Genomic DNA, 19,762 nt, shown 5'->3' with positions numbered 1-19,762 from the left:
ACTAAGGGTGGGTAACAGTCCATAAAACAATTAGGAAATGCAGTAGGCAGGCTGAACATCCTATTTCAGAATGGAGCCCAGAAAGTGCTAGACACAAAAAACACAGTTTAGATACTCTGGAGGTCACATCAGGCAGGCAGGACTGCCCCAGCAGATTCACACAGAGAAATCAAGGAAGTTAAGCCAACTTCCACTCAAGCTGACAAGTGTGTTGCCATCAAGAGCAGGATCATATTTTGACAGAAATAGTTTCTACCCTGCAATTAAAATTCTTGTGCCCTCCCCTGACTGTAACTCCTCTAATGCATTTCCCTTCCTAACTTGCCACAGGCACCTTTGCTGGCAATGTTAGGTTCAGAGATAACCAGACCTGGCTTCACTCAAGAGATCCCAAATGGCAAGTTACGTACACACAGGCTGGGATTTCTAGTTTCAGACATTTGTGTGAATCCAGGGAAGACAAACTTCCTGCCATGTGTTCTGGATGGCTTTTATCAAGGGCATTTATGTTTCTTAAGTACCAGAGTCCTTGGAAATGCAGAATAAATTAACTACAATAATATAATGCAGAATAAAAACTAATAAACACACAATACAAATGACCAGCTCATTGCTCTGGGACAAACTGTTGTTACTCATATGAAGATGAGATCCTTCCAATCAACTGCTATTTTCAGAGAAATTATTTTATTATTATTTTATATTATATATAATATATTCAGAGAATATATTTTATACGCTTTCTACTTGTCCTGGGAGGTTCACTGACTGTCATGGTAAGGTAGGAAGCCAACTCTGACAGTTGCAAACAGCAGACCTGAAATGGATGCTCTGAATAATTGCAGCTGAGCATCTTTTCTAGTAAGGGAACAGACACTGCAACTGTTTGACTATTTATAATGTGCTGAATCAAAAAATCATTTTGGCTGAAAAGACCTTTAAGATCAGAGTCCAACTGTTAACCTAACACTGCCAAGCCCACGAAATCCTTGTAAAGAGAGGACTAAACTGGAAGACTGGAGGGATCTAAGATTCAGATCTGAATTACAACACTTCAATCCATAATTAATAATTAATGACTTTGTAGTTTGCAAAAAGAAAGAAATATTAGTTTCCTCTGCATGTTATGATAGGTTGTTACAGTTTTTATGAACACTACAGAACCCAAAATCCACATGGCCAGGATGTACCAAACCTGCAATGCTGGGACAGAATGCTGAAATACACCTCCTAATTTCAGAAGATCAGAGAGGATCATATTTCTATATGTATCCACAAACAAAACAGCCTTACACCCTGCTTCCTTAACAATTGCTCTCTTTTCAGTCACTCAAGGAGACAGCATCCCAAATGAAAGTTCTATCCCTGTCTTTTGTTTAAGCTCCAGAAACCCTCAGAAGGGCCTTATGGAATTAATAATAAGCCTGGCTATTCCAATGTTTAAAAAACCAAGTTTTGAGCAGGAAATTCTATCAGTTTTGTACATACCTGATATTCAGGGAAGACTGGAAATCATGTAAAGGCTGCTGAAGAAAATGTAACTCTTGGAGGGCTCGGGGACCCTACTGCTCCTTTGTATTGCAGCATGTGTTTGCTGTGCTGCAGCACTGAATGCTGCTGCCAGCTGGGCACTACAGGAACTCTGTCATGAAGTTCCTTTTGCAGAGGTGAAGTGTGGTGTGACTCCAAGTCAAAAGCAGAATGCCAGACACACATCCAGATGCCTTTTGCCTAATTCTGAGACAAGTTCATTTCTACTTGATACCCATTTCTCTTACTCATGCAAACATGTGTCCTCTTCCACAACTGCTCACTCTTACAAAATCTGTGACCTATGAACTTCTCCCCAGCAACACTCTGTGCTGAAGATCACTTGCCCCACTGCAGAGACAGCCTGACTGCTGGGTTTCACAGACACTGCTCAGGAGGCACTTTGCTAATGGGCCTTGCTGGTGGGACTTGCTAGCCCAAGGATGCACAGGTGCTGCAGGGAAACAAATTACAGCAAGATGCACATCCTGAGCAGCAGCAGGAGCAGGAGCCCTCTCCAGGAAAGGTGAGATTTATAACAGTGTTACTGCTTCAGTCTACTTTGATGACTGTCCTCCAGAAAAACCACTCACACAGAGGAGAGTGTTGAGACTGCAACCAGGGCTGCTTTTGCATAGCTACTGGCACTGTGACATCCAAACAGAATTGGAGAAGGTTTTCATAACCAGGAGTTGTTTTTTCAGATGTCTGGAGGGGGTGGCAGGTTCCAGAGAACTGAATGTACAAGTCATTCTGTAGTTACTGTTTCAAGTACTCTCAGCTGAGAAAAAATGAGTTTGTGTAACATGCTATGTTACAGTGTAGTTTCTTCCCACAAGAACAAGTTTTCCATATTGAAATCTAACCATCTGTATTATCCAGTTGAAAAGTTTCATGTCTGCACTGTTTCTGTGCTGAGTTCTAACACTGTACATTTCTTTCACAGCTACTGGGCCAGTCTCCAGCTCAGCTTTCCCCAAGCATGGCAGGAAACTACACGGCTCAATTTCTTTAAAATCATTGCCTAGCAAGAAAAAAGATTGTCTTAAATGTTGTCCCTGTCAAAGGCACAAGAATGTCCTTTTGCATAGAAATACTAGCAGAACATGAATTTATTTTTCTTGCCTATCCTTTCCTCCTCCCATTGCATGCTTAAAACTCATCATTTCCTTACCTACTGCACAGACTCTCAAACATTGCAAGTTCAGCCTGAGCCACACTCTTGGGAGGCAAAATAGAAAGGAAGAACAGGGACAGTATTAAGCTACCACTTTGAGAGATCTTTGAGCAGTCTGGAATCCACTTCAATGACAGAAAAAAAATTAACTCTTTACAGACAGCAGATTTCTAGAGAGCTTTAAATAATTCTACAGTTCAATAAGATCTTCCATTATAGAATCTCACTACACTATTTAAATATTAATGCTTAAGTCTCCAGACACCATGCAGAGTTCTGAAACTCTGAAGACATCTGAGAAAGGCATTTAAGTTTAATTTTTCTGGGTAACTGATTTATCATCAGACTTTGCATTGCAGCCTATTTATGTTAGCTGCTGAAACTATCAAATCTGACATCACTCCTTAATAAACACTTACCCTGACTGATAAAAATAACCAAACCATGAAAAAAACCCACAAATGCATCAAGTACCTTCCAGCCACAGCAAAAGCTACCAGCATGCTTCCAATTCATGCTGTGCATGTAAATATACCACTATTCTATAAAGCAGTCCTGCACCCAGATTTGCATTAAATCCTCCATTGTTTACACATGTATTGTTAATGGAATAGTTAAAAATCTTACCAGAAAGGTTATAGATGTTAGAGAAAGGGAAGCTAACATTTGTTAAGTAACACTGGTGATGCATGTCCAGTGTCTCAGCAGTAACTGGAGACTGGGCACAGGTCTCTTGGGACGTGCAGTAAGACAAGTCTCATTTTGCTTGGTGACTTGTCAGGTCTTGCTGCCCACCCTCCATTGCACCATCTTGGACATTACCTGTGCTAATTATATACTATACAAAATGCACCAGACTGGTGCTATAATCACTGTCTGTCACTGAACTGTCAGTTTTCATCAACAATGACCTCATTATTTACAGCCTGGCTAAAGCACTGTTTTCTGCCCTGGTCTAACTGACTGACTGAGACAATGCCCCATGGCAGACACTGTGATTAGGATTTTTTGCCAGTGTCAGCAATCACAAAGCCTAGAAACTCAGCCTCCTTTTTTCCCTATTTCTTTAGGTGTGAAGAGAAAAACAGCTGATAATGAAATAACCTATTTTTTTTCAATGGCAGAAAAACTATCCCGAGTATGCTGAGAATACCTTAATCTACTTGCAGCCATGCAAATTCAATCAAGTCTATTTCCCCAACAAATTGAGACAAAGACAGAACAATTTAAAGATTTGTAAAGGAAAGGCTTTGTCTTCCTTATCATCAGCTACAGGGCTTACCTGAATTAACTTCTTTAACAATAAAAGAACCCCTTACAAAAGAAACATCCAGGCCCTCCCTTACACATCTGAACATGTGTTTTCTTCATCTTGATTCAAGTGGCAGCCCCTGGATTTTGTTAAATTGTTGATACCACATGTCTCCCTCACTGCAGTTCTGCTCACCACAGGAGCACCCAGACCATGATCAAGCCAGGCTCTTACTTTGATAAGCTGAATGGATTCAGATTCTGAATTAGTCCCTATGAAGTGCTTGCCGCAATAACAGGCATTTGCAAAGCTTTTCTTTAGAGCCTGGGCAATTTTTTAAAACATTCTTCTTAAACTGTGGGCATCAGAGCCTGATTGTGACCATGGCAGTCAAGAACCTCTCTCCTCCCACTCAAGTTTCCTCCTGTTTCTGCAGCCAGGAACACACCTTATCCTATCATCATAGTGGGATCTCTTAAAAGCCCCAACTCTCTTATGTTGTACCTGACTCCTAGAGGGGAATCCTCTGTTTTGTAAGGCTTGTCTCTTGAAAGGCCAAACCAAATATATTTGAGGGCAGTAGCTGAAATAAACTATTACCTGACTGCAGATGAAAATTCACTAAGGCTTGCAATTATTTCTGTTCATGACACTTCATGAGTGCTAAGGCATCATGACATGTCAGAACTGAAGATTAGCCATTTATCAAAGTAGAGACATATTATCTGCTTTTTAATAAAAACCATAGAATATGTATCAGATGAGTTTAAAAGGTGAACAATTGTGCATTATGCTGCACATGATGTATTTGACAAACTACAAACCACAGCATGCAGCTCTAATTGCAGCTGAGGCAAGAGTCAAATGTGATGTAACTTCTCACATTATCCTTTCTTCCAGTTTCACATACCAGTATTTGTTAATTCTTCTCACATTATCCTTTCTTCCAGTTTCACATACCAGTATTTGTTAATTCTATTAAAGATAAGGTTTTGCTGCCCAGATGATGCAGGATGTGAAAACAGGTAGGGATTATTCTCTGTCCCTACCTAGAGATCTCTCTGTTGCCATCTGAACTAGAAAGTGAGGTTGCCTGAATAAAGCAGAAATCCTTTGAAGGGCAGCCAGGGAGCTCAGTGCCATTTAGGGAAGCATTGCTCCTACCAGCAGGCAGCTCTCCCAGCCAGAGCCAGGCAAGTCCCAGAGCAACTTAACCCTTTCACACCAAAAGGTACTCTGGAGACAGCACAGCTCAAAGTGAACCCACGGTGAGGAGAAGATTTTGAATAAATTGCTACGGGGTTGACTTTTTTATGGTTTTAAAAAGAAACATTCAGACTTAGGAACAGCACTAATAGAGGCCAGGACTGTTGGAAGGGATCTCTTGAGACAGTCAGGCAGGGTGAGCTGGAGCAGGTTGTCCAGATTTTCTTCAGCTGGGCTGTGAATATCTCCACAGGCAGAGATTAAAAACTCCTCTGAGCAAGCTGTCCCAGTGCTGATGGTATTGTGCTGCACGGGATAAACATGGTACAGGCAGTTCTGAAGCAGCTAGACCTCAACTGCCTGGATTCTGTCTGCAATGCCCCTGTCTCCTAAGTACAGCAAATACATATCTCACTAAAAATGCAAATAATTCATTAGATCTATGAGTAATTCACCATAAAGACACAGATTTTAGTTGTCTTCCTTAGAGGAAGAATTTCTTGGTAGATGTTAGCATCACACTTGGACAGGATATTTTTCCTCCTTATGCTTTATAAACAACACCTAATTAATGTTTTAATAGCAGAATCCACTAGTGAGCTTGCCAATAATTCACATTTAAACAAAAAAAATGCAACACTTTCACTGAGTGTCTAAGGAATGTATGCACCTGAGGATTTAAAGTTTAGTCCTTGAACCCTGAAACCTGTGTGGACATGCCAACCCCTGTACTCGTGAGCCATCTCAACACATTCAGTTTACTTTTGGCCAAATGCTTAATAAATTGCTGTGTACAGGATTGGGATGTTCAAAAAACATGTATTGGGGTATCCTGGAATGTAAATAAATGAGAGATTTTGTTGTTCTACAAAACCTGGTTATAGGTATCCCTGAATTCACAGTACTGCAAATCAAAATGCTTTAGAAAATTAGGCTGATAATATTTACACTGCACTGGGAGATGCTGCTTTACCTTGCTCCCTTATCTTCCAGAGAAGCCCTGCATCCATGGATCTCTTTAACGAGTCAGAAATTCAGTAATCTTTGAGCAGTACCTTCAGAACATTCATATCTCATTGGGAAGGTCCAAAAGTAAACTCTGACTAGGATAAGAACAGTTTCAGTACAAATATTTTAGCAGTTCTTGATGCTCTAAAACAAAAAGCCCTATCATCTTTTGCTAAAGTTTAGAAAAATATTGAATTTTACTTATTCCTTCTAAAGAAATTAGGTAGCTTGCTCTGTATTTTAAACCTCTTTGACAAAAATTCTTCCAAAGACATAAAACAATGTTTATTTTAAAAATCATCTGAGATGTTGATCACTAAGGGCAATTAAAAGACTGTTCTAAATTACAGGAAAACAAACCTTTGAATTTGTTGAAACCTCACTTTCTTGGTTATGACCTCTGAAAGACACTATATATATCTTTATTTTCTGTAAATCAATATGAAACAGTTAGGCATTAAAAGCTACCCTTACGAAGATGTATGGAGCTGTTCAGAAGAAAAGGCTCTTCACACCCTGGCAAGGTATCCAAAATCCGACCCAGCTCCCATCCACTCACCTAAATTGCTGTAGGTAGCACTGCAGGTGCTCAGCTCAGGAGAACTCGGAGCTGCTTCCTTCTCCTCGTCCGGCGGGCCGCGCGCGGATGAGACCGGGATGACGGAGGCGCTGCCCCCATTGTCCTGCTTCACAAACACGGCTCTGGGGACACGGGGGGACAACTCCTCCAGGGTCGGGTCATCAGGCACTTGACTGAAACAAACACAAGCACGTCACCTGGAGACCCAAGCTGGGCGCTAAGTGTCTGCGGGAAGGGGAAGGAACTGGGAAAGAAGCAAATTCTTTCACCCTCCTTTTCTAAGAACAATGATCTGCAGTTTTTATTTTCCTCAGTGAGAAGAAACAACTTGTGACTGAAATAGTAACATGGTAGTTACTATTATAATGATTATAATAATATATATAATACCTTTGGTATAAAAGCTATAATTAAATGTTTTGCAGCTTGACTACCATCAACATCTGTACTCATAAATATGCAGGCATGATGCTGGGTAAAGTGAGTGGGGCTCAGGACAGCAGCAGAGTTTAGGGTGCTTTTTGCCAGTGCAAACAATTGTGCCTCAAACAAATATGACAAGGTATAGCAAGGGTGATTAAGTCCCAATAAATGCATAAAAACTTCAATGATACATTTTCATATCCTGGTAGGATTTTGGGAACTGACACTCTGGGAAACAGACCTCATTTAGGCCAATAATCTCTTTAACATATAAAATTCTCCACCACTAAAATCCATCTACATTAGGCCAACTGCAAAAGGCACTGAAGACATTCCTCTGTGCCTGCTCTTAGCTATGAAGTTTTAATCACACTGTGATGACTTATAGCACAGAACTCTGAAAATTGTGCATTTACTTGGTTTCCATGGATATATTTATTGCAGCATAATTTAAAAATGATGCATTATATGCATGAAAAAATGTTGAGATTTAATAAAACCCCACAATCATACTGAAAATATAACAGCAATTATCAGTAATATGCCACAAAAACATGTCAGAGCAAAATTATTTCCATGCCTTTATGTTCTCTCACTTGCAGAAACAAATACTCATTACAGGCCAAATTTCAAGAGCATATGTGCTGTTTGCTTGCTCTCTTTACTACAGCCTGATCAAATACAACAGGAAGAATTTGAACTACTTGTGACTTCCATTAGGGACAGGAGGAAGACACTTCCATGAAAAAATGATCAGAATATCATGTATCTGTAGAGATACTTATTTTCTGCGATAAGGATTTCAAACTTCCACAAAGAGTTAACATAATTGATAGGTATTTGTCTATGGCAAAGCCAAAACCCTGAAAACCCTGGGACACAATCTTTTAGCAATCCCAAAGATTCCAACATGCCAATGCTCTGCATGACAAGCCCCAGGACGGTGCAGTGAGCACATGCTGTTTCTGCTCAGACTCATGAATTTTAACTGCAGGCTGACACAAACCAAACTCATTAGAACTTGTTAGTAAAAGGGAAAAAATGGCGTCAGTTCAAAAAGATGTAATCTTGAATCAGCGTACCATTTTTTGTTCAGTTTTAGTACCATGCATAGGAATGGTGTGAAGAACATTCCGTGTGCCATAAATATATCCACATTAAAGAGTTAACCTCAGTAATTTCAGAGTAAAGCAGACATAAAATTAAAGCAGTAACAAGGCTCTCAGGATAATTTAACTGAAGGCTTGTAGTTGCTGTAAATAATATACATACCTGCATTCCTCAACAGGAATGTTTTCTTTAAGAAGAAATAGGTTCTAATAGCTTCACAGTTCTGTCATTGCCACAAACCAGGAATTATCACATCTCAAAGTAACTTTTTAGTATCTCTTGGTGAGGTAAGAACATACTCATTCTCCAAACCAGACACATGCATGCACATACACTAAATCTAAGCTCAGAAGCATTTTGCCAAAGTAAACCAACAGCTAGAAAGGAAGAAAGAAAAAAAATACCAACTCACCCACTGTACTCACTCACACAATTCCCCATTAAAGGAAATTCTTTCAGGGCCTTCTTGAGTCTTTTAATCATGTCTTGAAACTCTGGCGAGCCATTGATTCCACAGTGTTCTGGTGTGCTACAAGTTGTGCAAGCTGTGAGCAAGAGGGCTGAACTCTGCACAGAGTGATACACCTACTGCACCTTAGTGTTTACCTTCGGGGGCTGGGCCCTGCCAGGGCCCCGGGCGGCCAGGCACAGCAGCCCTGCCTCCTTAACTCCTGCACTGCCTCCCCGCAGGGACAGGGCACGGCTGCAGCACTGCTCTGGAAGGATGCCTGCGGCCTTACTCACGCCTGCTGCCCGGGAAAAGCACGCTCAGCTCTCACGGGGAGCTTTGGGAAGTAACACTAAACTATTGTTAAGAGTAAGAGAGTATCTCAAATCTGTATTCAGGGCCTCGAAAGAATACATTTTAAACCACAGCAATTAGAGGTCAGGTCATGAAATCCATGGGGAGATGCTTCCCAGTATCTTAATGCTGAGAACAGAGAGATCAAGCTTATGTACACAGTGCAAATGTCAACCTTCAGTGGTGCTGGCAGGACACAGGAGGAGTAAAAGGGGGAACCATCCTCGCTCAGGGAGCTAGCTCCAAGAACCACATCCCCAGCTGCTTCATGAACTAAACAGTTAAAATGACTGGTTTTTCGAGGAGAGGGGCAGCTGATGAACAGGCAGTTCTCTCAGATTAGAACCACTAAAACGTGATTTTGTGTAACTTTCTATCTGCTTACTGGTAACAAGTCATACTTAGAGCTATCTCCTTATTTGGGATATTTATAGATATTTTGCCAGGATGGATTCTTTGATGCCTTGCATAAGAGCACATATTTAGCATCTACCACAGTGGGCGCAGCCTCCTCTGTCCAAGTTTTTTTCTCTCCCCATTTTTATTTCAAAAACAAACTGATTAATAGAAATTAATCATGTTAGAGAACTCTGCTCCTCAGGCACAAGTGGCTGAAGCTAAACAACTACTCACTTACTGGAGGAAGCAGCCCCCTCCATGCAGAGAGTGTCTGTTTTCCTAAGAAGCTGAGACTATGTGGATCAAAAAAACTCGCCATAAAAACGACTGTCCTTCAGACAACACCCCAATGAATTCAAATACTTGTCATTCACGTGTGCACAGGCTCAAAACTGTTTTAAAAGTGTTATTTTTCTGCAGGGACAAATGCCTCTCTTTCCTTCAGGCTCTCCTCCACTGTTTCTGGAGGATAGCCAGAAGATGATGCAGGCTAACTCGCCCCGATCTTTTGGGAACAGCAGGATCCAGAAAGCTGCCTGTGTAGTGTGTTAATTTTGGTGAGGACACCGGAATCACAGCTCTTGTGTGACCTGTGTTCTCCTCTATTCAGAGCACGCCTGCTCAATTAGGGTGATTAATAAACAGCAATGAATACGAGGGAGATAAAGTGGAACGCTTATAAGAAGTGATTGTGAGTGTATTCCTGAAATAGGGTCAGATCCAGAGGTAAAGGTGAGGGAACACAGTTCTGTACAAGACAGCACATAAATCCCAGCGGCAGGAATTAGTGACAGAAACAGAGAAAAGCTGATGTGGCCTTGGGGCCAGCAGTCTCTGACCTCCACCCCGAGTGGACATCAACACAGCAGCCTCAATGGCAGCTGTACAGCTGGAGATGACAAGGAAGGGGACTTCGTTCTGCACACACACAAACCCAGCTGTGCAATTTGCAGCTATATTAGTTTCCAAGAGAGCACTTTGAGATGCCCTCAGGCCCTGCACTTTTAAGCTAATAAAGCAAACATAAAGCCTAAACTGACTGAATAATGCTTGAGGAAAAATGCAGAGGTTAAAGCTGGAAGGAGGTCAGAGGCCACCTTGGCCAGGAACTGCTCCTCAGAACACTGCCCACCCTAAAAAGCACTGCCCATCCTGCAAAGCACTGAGCAGAGACAAGCAGTGCCCAGGTTTCAGTCACAGGGCACTATGGATACACAAAACATTCCAGTGGCTCCTGCAGCTCAGGCCCTCCTCACCACCATCGATAGTCACTAAAGAGGAAAGTGAATCAAACTTCTCAAATGACAACCTGAAACTACTAAGCCATGAAGTTCATTCCTAATTCTGATTATTGAGAAGCTGGCTTAGTACTGAAGCTTGAGAATGTGGTTTTTGTTTTTTTTTTTAGATCTTGTATAATGCGATGTTTGCACGGATAAAGGGAGTACACTTGATAATCCAGTAAAGACATCCTGCTAAGCTCTTTAGTGTCACTGAAACTTAATGGTAATGAGTTTCATAGATTAACTGTGTATTATAAAGAAGATATTTTTCTTTATCCATTTCAGGTTCTCAGTCTTTCCATTTTACAGAAGGTATTAGAGGAGTTAAGAACAATAATACATGATTTACCATTTCCTAACCTAAACTTATAAAATAATAAATGGTAAAGTCCCTTCTACTTGGATCTTTAACAGCTGTTGGTGCTTACAAGTTCTCACATAAAACGTTACCAAACTTATTGCTTAATGCACGTGCAGAATTTCCAACTCTGTTAGAACTGGAAAATGTTCTAGAGAAAAACCTCACAAGTTTTTAATTGATGAAATGGTAGCAGATAGCTAGTTAATACTTTTAAAAGTACTGCTAAGCACTGTTGAGTAAGGTAGATAAAGCTTGCTGACACCTAGACAAGAAAAGCCCTAACATGGATTTGACAAGAAGGAAGAGCTGATCCACCTTAAATTTTCAGGGAGAAATTCTCCCATTTCAGTAGACTTGCTCAAGCAAGGAGTTTATTTTAATCTATAACATCCTTGAAAATGCTCATCAATTTACTTGGGCTGTACCTAAAAAGTTCTGGGTTCATGTGAGAACCTCATCCTAAGGGTTATACCAGAAGCCCTCCAACCAGGGAAGGAGTGTGTTTTAAACAGAGCCCTACTGTGATTTCACAGATTTTCTTATCTTTCCAAGCAGTTTCTGAAGCAGCTGTGGAATCTGCAGGACTGGATCAGTGGTGACAGTGTGAAAGTGGAATGTGGCAGTGGTGGTTATTCCTGCCTGTCTCTGGATGAAATCCTGATCTTAATGGATGGCTACATTTTTGTAGAACAGTGATTCCCATTGTTTCCTCTGAGTGATCTGTCACAACACTCATATTCCTCTATACAGAGCTCAGATCTATCAGTTATGAGATAAAATCCTTTTGCAAAAATGAACACAATCTTAGGAATTAGATTGGGTGATCACAAATTTAGCTATGAAGAAATGCTTCCTTATCTGAACCAGAACAAAATCAATATACAGATCTCACTACCTGAAGGAAGTACTTCAGGAAAAACAGAATTTTATCTTCACTTCATCCAAGACTGGCCCAAAGATCCCATAAAGGAAAGTTATGGCTGGCTTGCAGCTGTGAAAGGAAACTCTTGAGTTTACCCTGTAACTGAAATGGAGATGGCTGTGCCCAGATCAGATTAGTTCAGCTCTGATGTGCTTTATGAAGACAGCCAAGGAAGCAGCAGGACTGTGCTGCACTTTGCTTTGAGGAAAAGTCTCAATCTAACAAGTTGCTGCTGGGTATGAGCAGTGATGTCGCAATGAAAGAGAGGAGAAGCCTTCACCTTGTGGAACTCCAATAGGAACACTCTGATCCAAAAGATAACAAAGCCTTTTAAGGATCTTTTTATTCAACCTGAGATGAGTGGATTGCAGCTGTGCTGTACCACCTTCATCAGTTACAGTGACTCAGGCCAGAAATACCACGTGTTTATCTTTTGGTCCATTTTAGGTTTTGCACCTGAGAACAACTGCTGCTTCATGAACTAAAGGTGTTCTCTTCCTAATTAATGATAAAACTGACTTGACTGCTGATTTTTAGCAAAAATGAATCTATCTAAAAATTTTTGGTAAATTTAGTATATCATTATTTGCTAGCTCCTTTTGAACCAGCATATGTGCATCCTGCCATCAAACAGAAACAATCACTGACCAAGTTCCTTTGTATAACAGAGAGATAATTTTCAGCTTTCTGAAAAACTGATAGCTTTGCAAGTGCTGTTCAAAGGGAAAACTGACCTTTCTAGTGATAACTTGAAATACCTTCAGCTGTTTTGTACTTCTGTGTTATCAATCTTTAGCAGCTTTGTAATCCATTGCAAAGTAAGGAAATACTGGATCTTCATTAAATTCGCTTTCGAGACCCCCCAGTAATCTGACATTTTTAAAGCTTATCTTATTTTCCAGGTCGTCAGTTTGTTTTTTCAGAGAGCTTGCTGTTCTTGGCATTCTGAGTTAGGGAAGTGTCCTGTTCACTGATTGCTATCTTCAGGTCATCCATTCTCCTCTAAGCCTCTACAGGCTTAACTGAACATTCTAAACATCTTTTTCATGCACATATTTTAGCCTGAATTACAGCTAACCTTGTACTAATACCTGGAGGGTTAACACAAAACAAGCAAAGCTTCTCATGGGTTATACCTCCTGCTTGAGCAAAAATGGCATTTAAAAATCCTGATTCTCACCTACCAGGATATTAAAAACAAAAGCCAAACCCCTTAAACAACAATAAAACCCTTCAATTATGTGGCATTATAAGGTTTCACTTGGTCTCATTAACAACATTAAAAAGTATTAACCCTAAATAACTCAAGGCACCAAGAACATAAGAACTGAAGCATAACCCACTGCCCAGTGCTCCCACAACTCAGCACCTCAGTGTATTTTCTTTGAAATTTGTAGGAACCAGGGAACAATACTGTCAGAAAGAAGAAATTCTAATTCTAACACGTGGAAAATTCCAGTTTTCACTGGTGAAAATTCTGAGATATGGCTTTAACGAACATCCTTGTGACTTGAAGAAAACTAAAGAGTAAACATGCTTTTTGGAATAAGTGAATGAGAGATCGGTGACCCACTGCCTTCAAAGGGAAGGGCAGGAGGAGCACAGGACACATCTCAACAGCACCATCTCCAGGGCAGTGCAAGGATCCCTGACTGCTGCTCCTGCTCCTCCTGCCCCATCCCCTGGCACATCTGCCAGCTGAGGTGGCTGAGCAGTGACTGCCAAGCTCCTTCTCACTGGATCTCTGCCCTGGTTCAGCAGAGCACAGGACCTGTCCTGCCAGCACAGGAGCAGGGCACTGAGAGCTGGGAGCAAGGGAGTCTCCTGATGGCACTGGGACCAAAATCAATCTCACCTTCTCTAGCTTGCCCCACAGACAGGAGAAAGAAACCAGGCTCCTGTAAAGGAACAAACTCCTGCAATCCTTTAACCTGCCCCCTAAAGGCAGCTACTTCTCACCAATTCATTTAGGGCAAATCTAGAGACAGCACTGTTCTAGCACTTCTCTTGTATGGAGGAAGAAAACCAAGTTATTTTGCTTCAGGACAAGTGGCAGTCAGTAAGCTCTAACTATGCTCACACAGAGATTTCTATTAGGTTAAAACTGTTTTTAGCTAAAAACCACTGCAGTTTTCTTGTACAGAATATGGAGAAAGAAAACCAAAAAACACTGTCATGATATGTTTTCTAGGGCTCACACTTCACAAATTCTTTTATTTCCTCCCATTAGGTTGTTGTTATAATGAAATAAATAATTCAAGTTTGAGGCTACTTTGGAATTGGTTTGTATAATAACATTGGAAGACAAATTCTAACACATCCACAGCTGTGGTCCAGTACTCAGGGAATTCTACTCTGCCCACATGACTGACTGCAACTGATGTGACCAGCTCTTGCTGGATCTAATACTGTCAGGGGACAAAGCACAGTCACTGCTAAAGGCCTTGCAAGACAGAAACAATGCTGTTTCAAACCCTCATTCTGTTTCTACCTTTTTACAAGAAACTGATGTGACCAGCTCTTGCTGGATCTAATACTGTCAGGGGACAAAGCACAGTCACTGCTAAAGGCCTTGCAAGACAGAAACAATGCTATTTTGTAGATACCCTAATTCTGTTTCTACCTTTTTACAAGGTTTATTTTAGGAGTCCTGCAGTGATCTGCAGTGTGGTTAATTAGCATCTCTTGAATTCTTGGGCATGTGAGGTAAAGTTAGTACAACACCTTCTGTGAGTCGCAGATATTTTCAGGACAAGTGGCAGTCAGTAAGCTCTAACTATGCTCACACAGAGATTTCTATTAGGTTAAAACTGTTTTTAGCTAAAAACCACTGCAGTTTTCTTGTACAGAATATGGAGAAAGAAAACCAAAAAACACTGTCATGATATGTTTTCTAGGGCTCACACTTCACAAATTCTTTTATTTCCTCCCATTAGGTTGTTGTTATAATGAAATAAATAATTCAAGTTTGAGGCTACTTTGGAATTGGTTTGTATAATAACATTGGAAGACAAATTCTAACACATCCACAGCTGTGGTCCAGTACTCAGGGAATTCTACTCTGCCCACATGACTGACTGCAACTGATGTGACCAGCTCTTGCTGGATCTAATACTGTCAGGGGACAAAGCACAGTCACTGCTAAAGGCCTTGCAAGACAGAAACAATGCTATTTTGTAGATACCCTAATTCTGTTTCTACCTTTTTACAAGGTTTATTTTAGGATCTGCAGTGTGGTTAATTAGCATCTGTTGAATTCTTGGGCATGTGAGGTAAAGTTAGTACAACACCTTCTGTGAGTCGCAGATATTTTCATTTCTATTATACTTCTCAATAGTTGCCTTGTATTTCTGCTGACAAATTCTCAAGTTTCCCATAACACAGAAACACTTTCGAAGTAGAAATTCAAGAGAATGGATCTGATCCAATGATCAAGAGAATGGATCTGATTCAAGAGAATGGATCTGATCCAATGGAACATGACTATTGTGACATATTAGTGAGCCTGCAAGACAAACTCTAAATATCAGGTACTGCTTCTAGTAAATGTTTTACATCTTTTCTGCTATCTAACATAACAGAAAGATTTTAAAATACGCTCTAAGTTAGCTAAAATAAACATACATTGAAAAAATTGCATGAATGTAATAAAACTCCTTAGTCTCTCCCTTTTCAGCAGCACATACAGGACAGCTCAATACAGAGAAAGTGACTAAAACAGCTGAGTGGTACCTGGGGATTTTCTTGAGAGCCTGAGGTGGTGAGGAATGGCTGGCTGGGTTTTGTTCTGAGCTCTCTGGAGGCTTTTCCTGTGTTTCCCCCTTGTCCTTGGCCAGTGCCTCTGCAATGGCAGACTCCAGCCCAGGCTGGTGCGGGAGCTCAGCCCTCGGCTCGGCCTGTGCCGGGTCACACCTGTACATGAACACGATCGACGGCTTCTCGCTGGAGTCCGACTTGGCCTCGCTGAACCAGTGGTGCCGCTGCACCGGAGGCGGGGGGAGCATGTGTATAACAGTTCCATCCAGACCCACCAGCTTCCCTTTCTCCCTGTCTTTCTCTCTCTCCTCCTCATCGTCAGCTTTCCTGCGGCGGAAGAAGCTCTTGAACGATATCCAGCGTTTGGGTTTCGCATCGGGACGCCGGCCCTCCGAGTGCAGGATGGACTCGGCTTCTGTCGACCTGGTGGGGCTGTTGGGTTTGGCCCAGTTGCTGAAATGCCTCTGCAGCAAGTTACTGGCATGGTAGGGAGAGGAGGTGGAGCGTGGAGGGGGGAATGGCGGGGCCTGCTCTGCCTGGGGACTCGTGGCGCTCGGGGTGGCTCGCGCTGGCTTTGGAGAGGGAGTGGCAGCTGGCTGTGAAAGTGGATCTTTCTGCATTTTAATGGCAGTGCTTTCTACCTTGGAGGATTCCACTTCAGGCTGCGATGTAAACAGAGATTTGGGTCGTACCAGGGTGTTTTTAGTAGCGTCTCCCTCAGGGGGTAAGGAATACAGTTCTTCTGCACTGCAGGACTTGGGAGCAGACTGAGGCGTTTCTGGAGGAGACTGTGGAGGCTGGATAGAAGCCACAATCTGTGAGAGCACCGTGCTCGCGTTCTCTCTGCCACCGCTGCTGCCGACAGAACCATCCGGGGTCACGTCTGCTTTCGCCGCAGGCTCTTGCACTGCCTTTTGAACTCTGGAGGGGGAGCTGTGGTCAGCACTGTGACTTCTCTGTGGGGGCATCTGGCTTTTACTGAGGCAGCTGTTGAACTCCTGGACCTTCTGAGCCACAGAGCCCAGCCTGCACTCAGAGCTACTGGCCACTCCCTTTGCTTGGGGCAACTCAGTGGATTTGCTGCCTATGGCTTCGGTGGCTTTACTTTCAGTTTCTATTTCTTCATAGGTATGGCTTATCACACTTGTAGTTTTATCTTTGACAGACAGCTCCCCAGTGGTCCCTAGAAAACTTTTATAGATTGCCAAGTTATCATATGCATTTGGATTGATTACAATAGGAACTTTAATAGCATTTTTGGAACTCCTAGCATAAGTGGGCTCATCATGAATGATAATAGGGAAAGGTGGCATGCCAGCATTGTTGTAACTGTTGAATTTTATCTCAGACAAATTGGGAGACTTAACTGGGATAGTTTTTGAAGAAATGTTTGTAGCTGTAGGTGAAGTAGGAGCTGACTTGTGGCTTGTCTTCCTGGGAGGAACGGAAGGTCCTGAGCTGTTTCCAATCAGTTCCACCTTAGGTATCTTCTGCCTTGGACTAGTGCTAGAAGTCCACACTTCCTGGTATCTGATTGCGCTGGATTTTTTCAGATTAGCGTGTACACGTACAGGTGATGCTGCAGAGGATGCAATAGGTGTGCCTGGGGTTACTGGTGAGCTTGGGTTAGACGATGCCTTTTTGGTTTCTGAGGTTTCAGTCTGGTTCTCTTTACATTCACTGGTCATGGCAGCTGACACATCCACTACGGTGTATGGCTTGCACACTGGCTGTTCCATGTTCACCACCCTGTAAGGTTTAGCTTGCTCCTCCACAGGCACCAAATTAATAGTCACAGCTTGACCAGCAACATCTGAAGAACTTTTATTCTCCTGCGTATCAGTCTGCACAGCAATTTTGCCATCCTTCTCCTCCAGGCGAAGTGCAAGGACTGCCTTGTGAGTTTCCTGACTTTTCAGAGCATTTCTGGGTGCTTTTGGCACATCCTTCACTTGTTGATTGTCACAAAGACTTTCATATTCTGGTTCAATCACTTTGAGGTCCTGAGGAGTGCTAGGAGATAACCCTCCATTACAGAGCTTCTGGGAAGAACTGCTGGTTGTCCCAGAACGAGACTCTTCTGTCAAAGAAGAATCAGGAGATGTAGAATCAGAAGATACCATGCTCTGCATGCTCTCTTGCCCATAAAGAATCATGGTCTCTTCCCCATAACCATTTAAAATTTCATCATAACTGTCATCATAATCCACGGCACAGATCCGCTGGAGAGACTTGTTCCGAAGGGGCACAGTATTCCATTTTTTGTCAACACAGAATGGAACAGGAGACAGGGTGTTAGCTCTGAAATTAGCAAAGCGAGGTTGGCCCCTCATGCGGATTTCCATTGCTAACAACTCTTCATCACTTTCATCCCAGCTCTCGTGCTCTTCCTGCATGCTGCCAAAAAACGTGTCATCCTCACTCTCGTCTCCACTAGACAACTCTGGATAACAGAAACGTCCACCTTCATTACTTATGACTTCAGTGCTTCCACTCAGAATAACATGCTTACTCTGTGAGTCCTTCATTCCACCCACCATGCAGCTCGGAGGGATCTTCCTCTCTAACGATCTTTTGTAACAATTATTTATCCTTCCTAAGAAGGTTTCTCTTGAGTTTGTTTCATTTCCAGTGAGCTGAGGTGTGGTATCCAAACCCGCAATCTCCTTCAGAACTTCTGTCAGCCCGTTATTATTGTTATTTGCTATCTTCCCCACGCCCTCGCTGCTGCCGAAAGGCCTAGGAACATGGCTGTAACCTTCGATCTCCTCCTCATTGTTGTTGTTCAGTGGTTTTTTGCTCAGGACCGCCTTGTTGCGGTTCCACCCCACGGGCAGGGGTTTGTTCTCGCACTGCTCCAGCGTGGCCAGCTCCCCACAGAGCCCATCTGCCACCATCATGGTGGGCTTCACCGCTATCGTCGGCTTCTTGGCCACGGGCGGGCGGAAGCTGCCGCTGCTCCTCCCGCGCTGGCCGCTGCTCTGGTTCGCATTGGCTTTCAGGTTTGCATGCGAGAGCGGCTTCTTTTCTGACACCGGGGGTAACTGGTGCAAGCTCTTGGGCTTGAAGCAGTTCTTACATTCACCGGGTTTCCAGACGTGCTCAGTGAAAGTGTTGCAAGCAGACATTTTCCCAGAGCTCTGTGCCTGAAGCCCTGCTGCTCAGCGCATGGCAGGAGTCTCATCCATGGGGCTCCACTCTGTTCACCCAGCACCGACCCTTCCTGGAGCAGTGATCATGCTGCAAGAACACGAGACACAGAAAGGATGAGAATGGGGAAAAATCTGCTTGATCATTATGTTTTTCACACTAGGGATAATGTGGAAGGAGCAAGTAGCCTTTTGCTGATGTCTTAATTTATAAAACTATATAACTGAAATGCAAAACCAAATTGCAACTATCATTCTTCTCATACATAAAGAATTAAAACTTTGGCAGCTATGTCCTACGTCACTTGAAGCAGAGGGAGGGAAAAATGGCAGTGACTGAGAATTTAGAGTAACTCTCTTGACTAGTTCAGGACCATTGACCTTTAATTTTGTCAAATAAAACAAATGCAGGAAGATATAAACCCAAAGATTACCACACATTACGCTTTCACCATAACTACTCAAACATGAGATAGAAAAGCAAGAGGATGTTTACTCTCCTAAATGCAATTGAGATAATTTGTTCTAGCTTTGAATGTGAACAAGCTCAGCTTAAGTGAGAAAATGTGTTCAAGCAATCCCAAACTCTGCCATTTTAGCACTTTTTCTCATCAGAGTCAAGTGATAACTGGAGAGGTATTTTGGCTGAACAGATAGGCTGTTCTGATGTCCTGGAAAAGTCAGATAACAATACAGTGAAAGCTTTCTAGAAAGTCACTGTTTTTAATCTTTTTGTTTACCACAATGGCAATAAACCATTGTGATATCCTCAAAACAAAGCTAAGGATTTTTAGTCCCTGATTT

The 19,762-nt window shown here is 42.3% G+C and overlaps 1 protein-coding gene across 5 annotated transcripts in view; it reads right to left on the bottom strand.

Moving 5' to 3' along the window:
* PEAK1 (pseudopodium enriched atypical kinase 1) overlaps positions 1-19,762 on the bottom strand; it is a 110,313-nt gene that overhangs the window by 17,335 nt on the left and 73,216 nt on the right. For 4 of the 5 annotated variants that reach the window (XM_041427744.1, XM_041427742.1, XM_041427743.1 and 1 more), the window contains 3 exons: positions 15,786-19,049; positions 8,699-8,815; positions 6,733-6,926 (listed from right to left, as the gene is read on the bottom strand). In XM_041427744.1, coding sequence (XP_041283678.1) covers positions 6,733-6,926; positions 8,699-8,815; positions 15,786-18,937 — 3,463 coding nt within the window. In that variant the 5' untranslated portion in view covers positions 18,938-19,049. The remainder of the gene's footprint in view (positions 1-6,732; positions 6,927-8,698; positions 8,816-15,785; positions 19,050-19,762) is intronic. The other variant, XM_041427746.1, reaches the window with a different exon arrangement.

This window comes from Onychostruthus taczanowskii, unplaced genomic scaffold (assembly GCF_017590055.1).
Source record: "Onychostruthus taczanowskii isolate IOZ18803 unplaced genomic scaffold, ASM1759005v1 scaffold118, whole genome shotgun sequence".
NCBI lineage: Eukaryota > Metazoa > Chordata > Aves > Passeriformes > Passeridae > Onychostruthus > Onychostruthus taczanowskii.
Note: the sequence above shows the minus strand (reverse complement) of the source record. Positions and strands in the feature narration are given on the sequence as shown.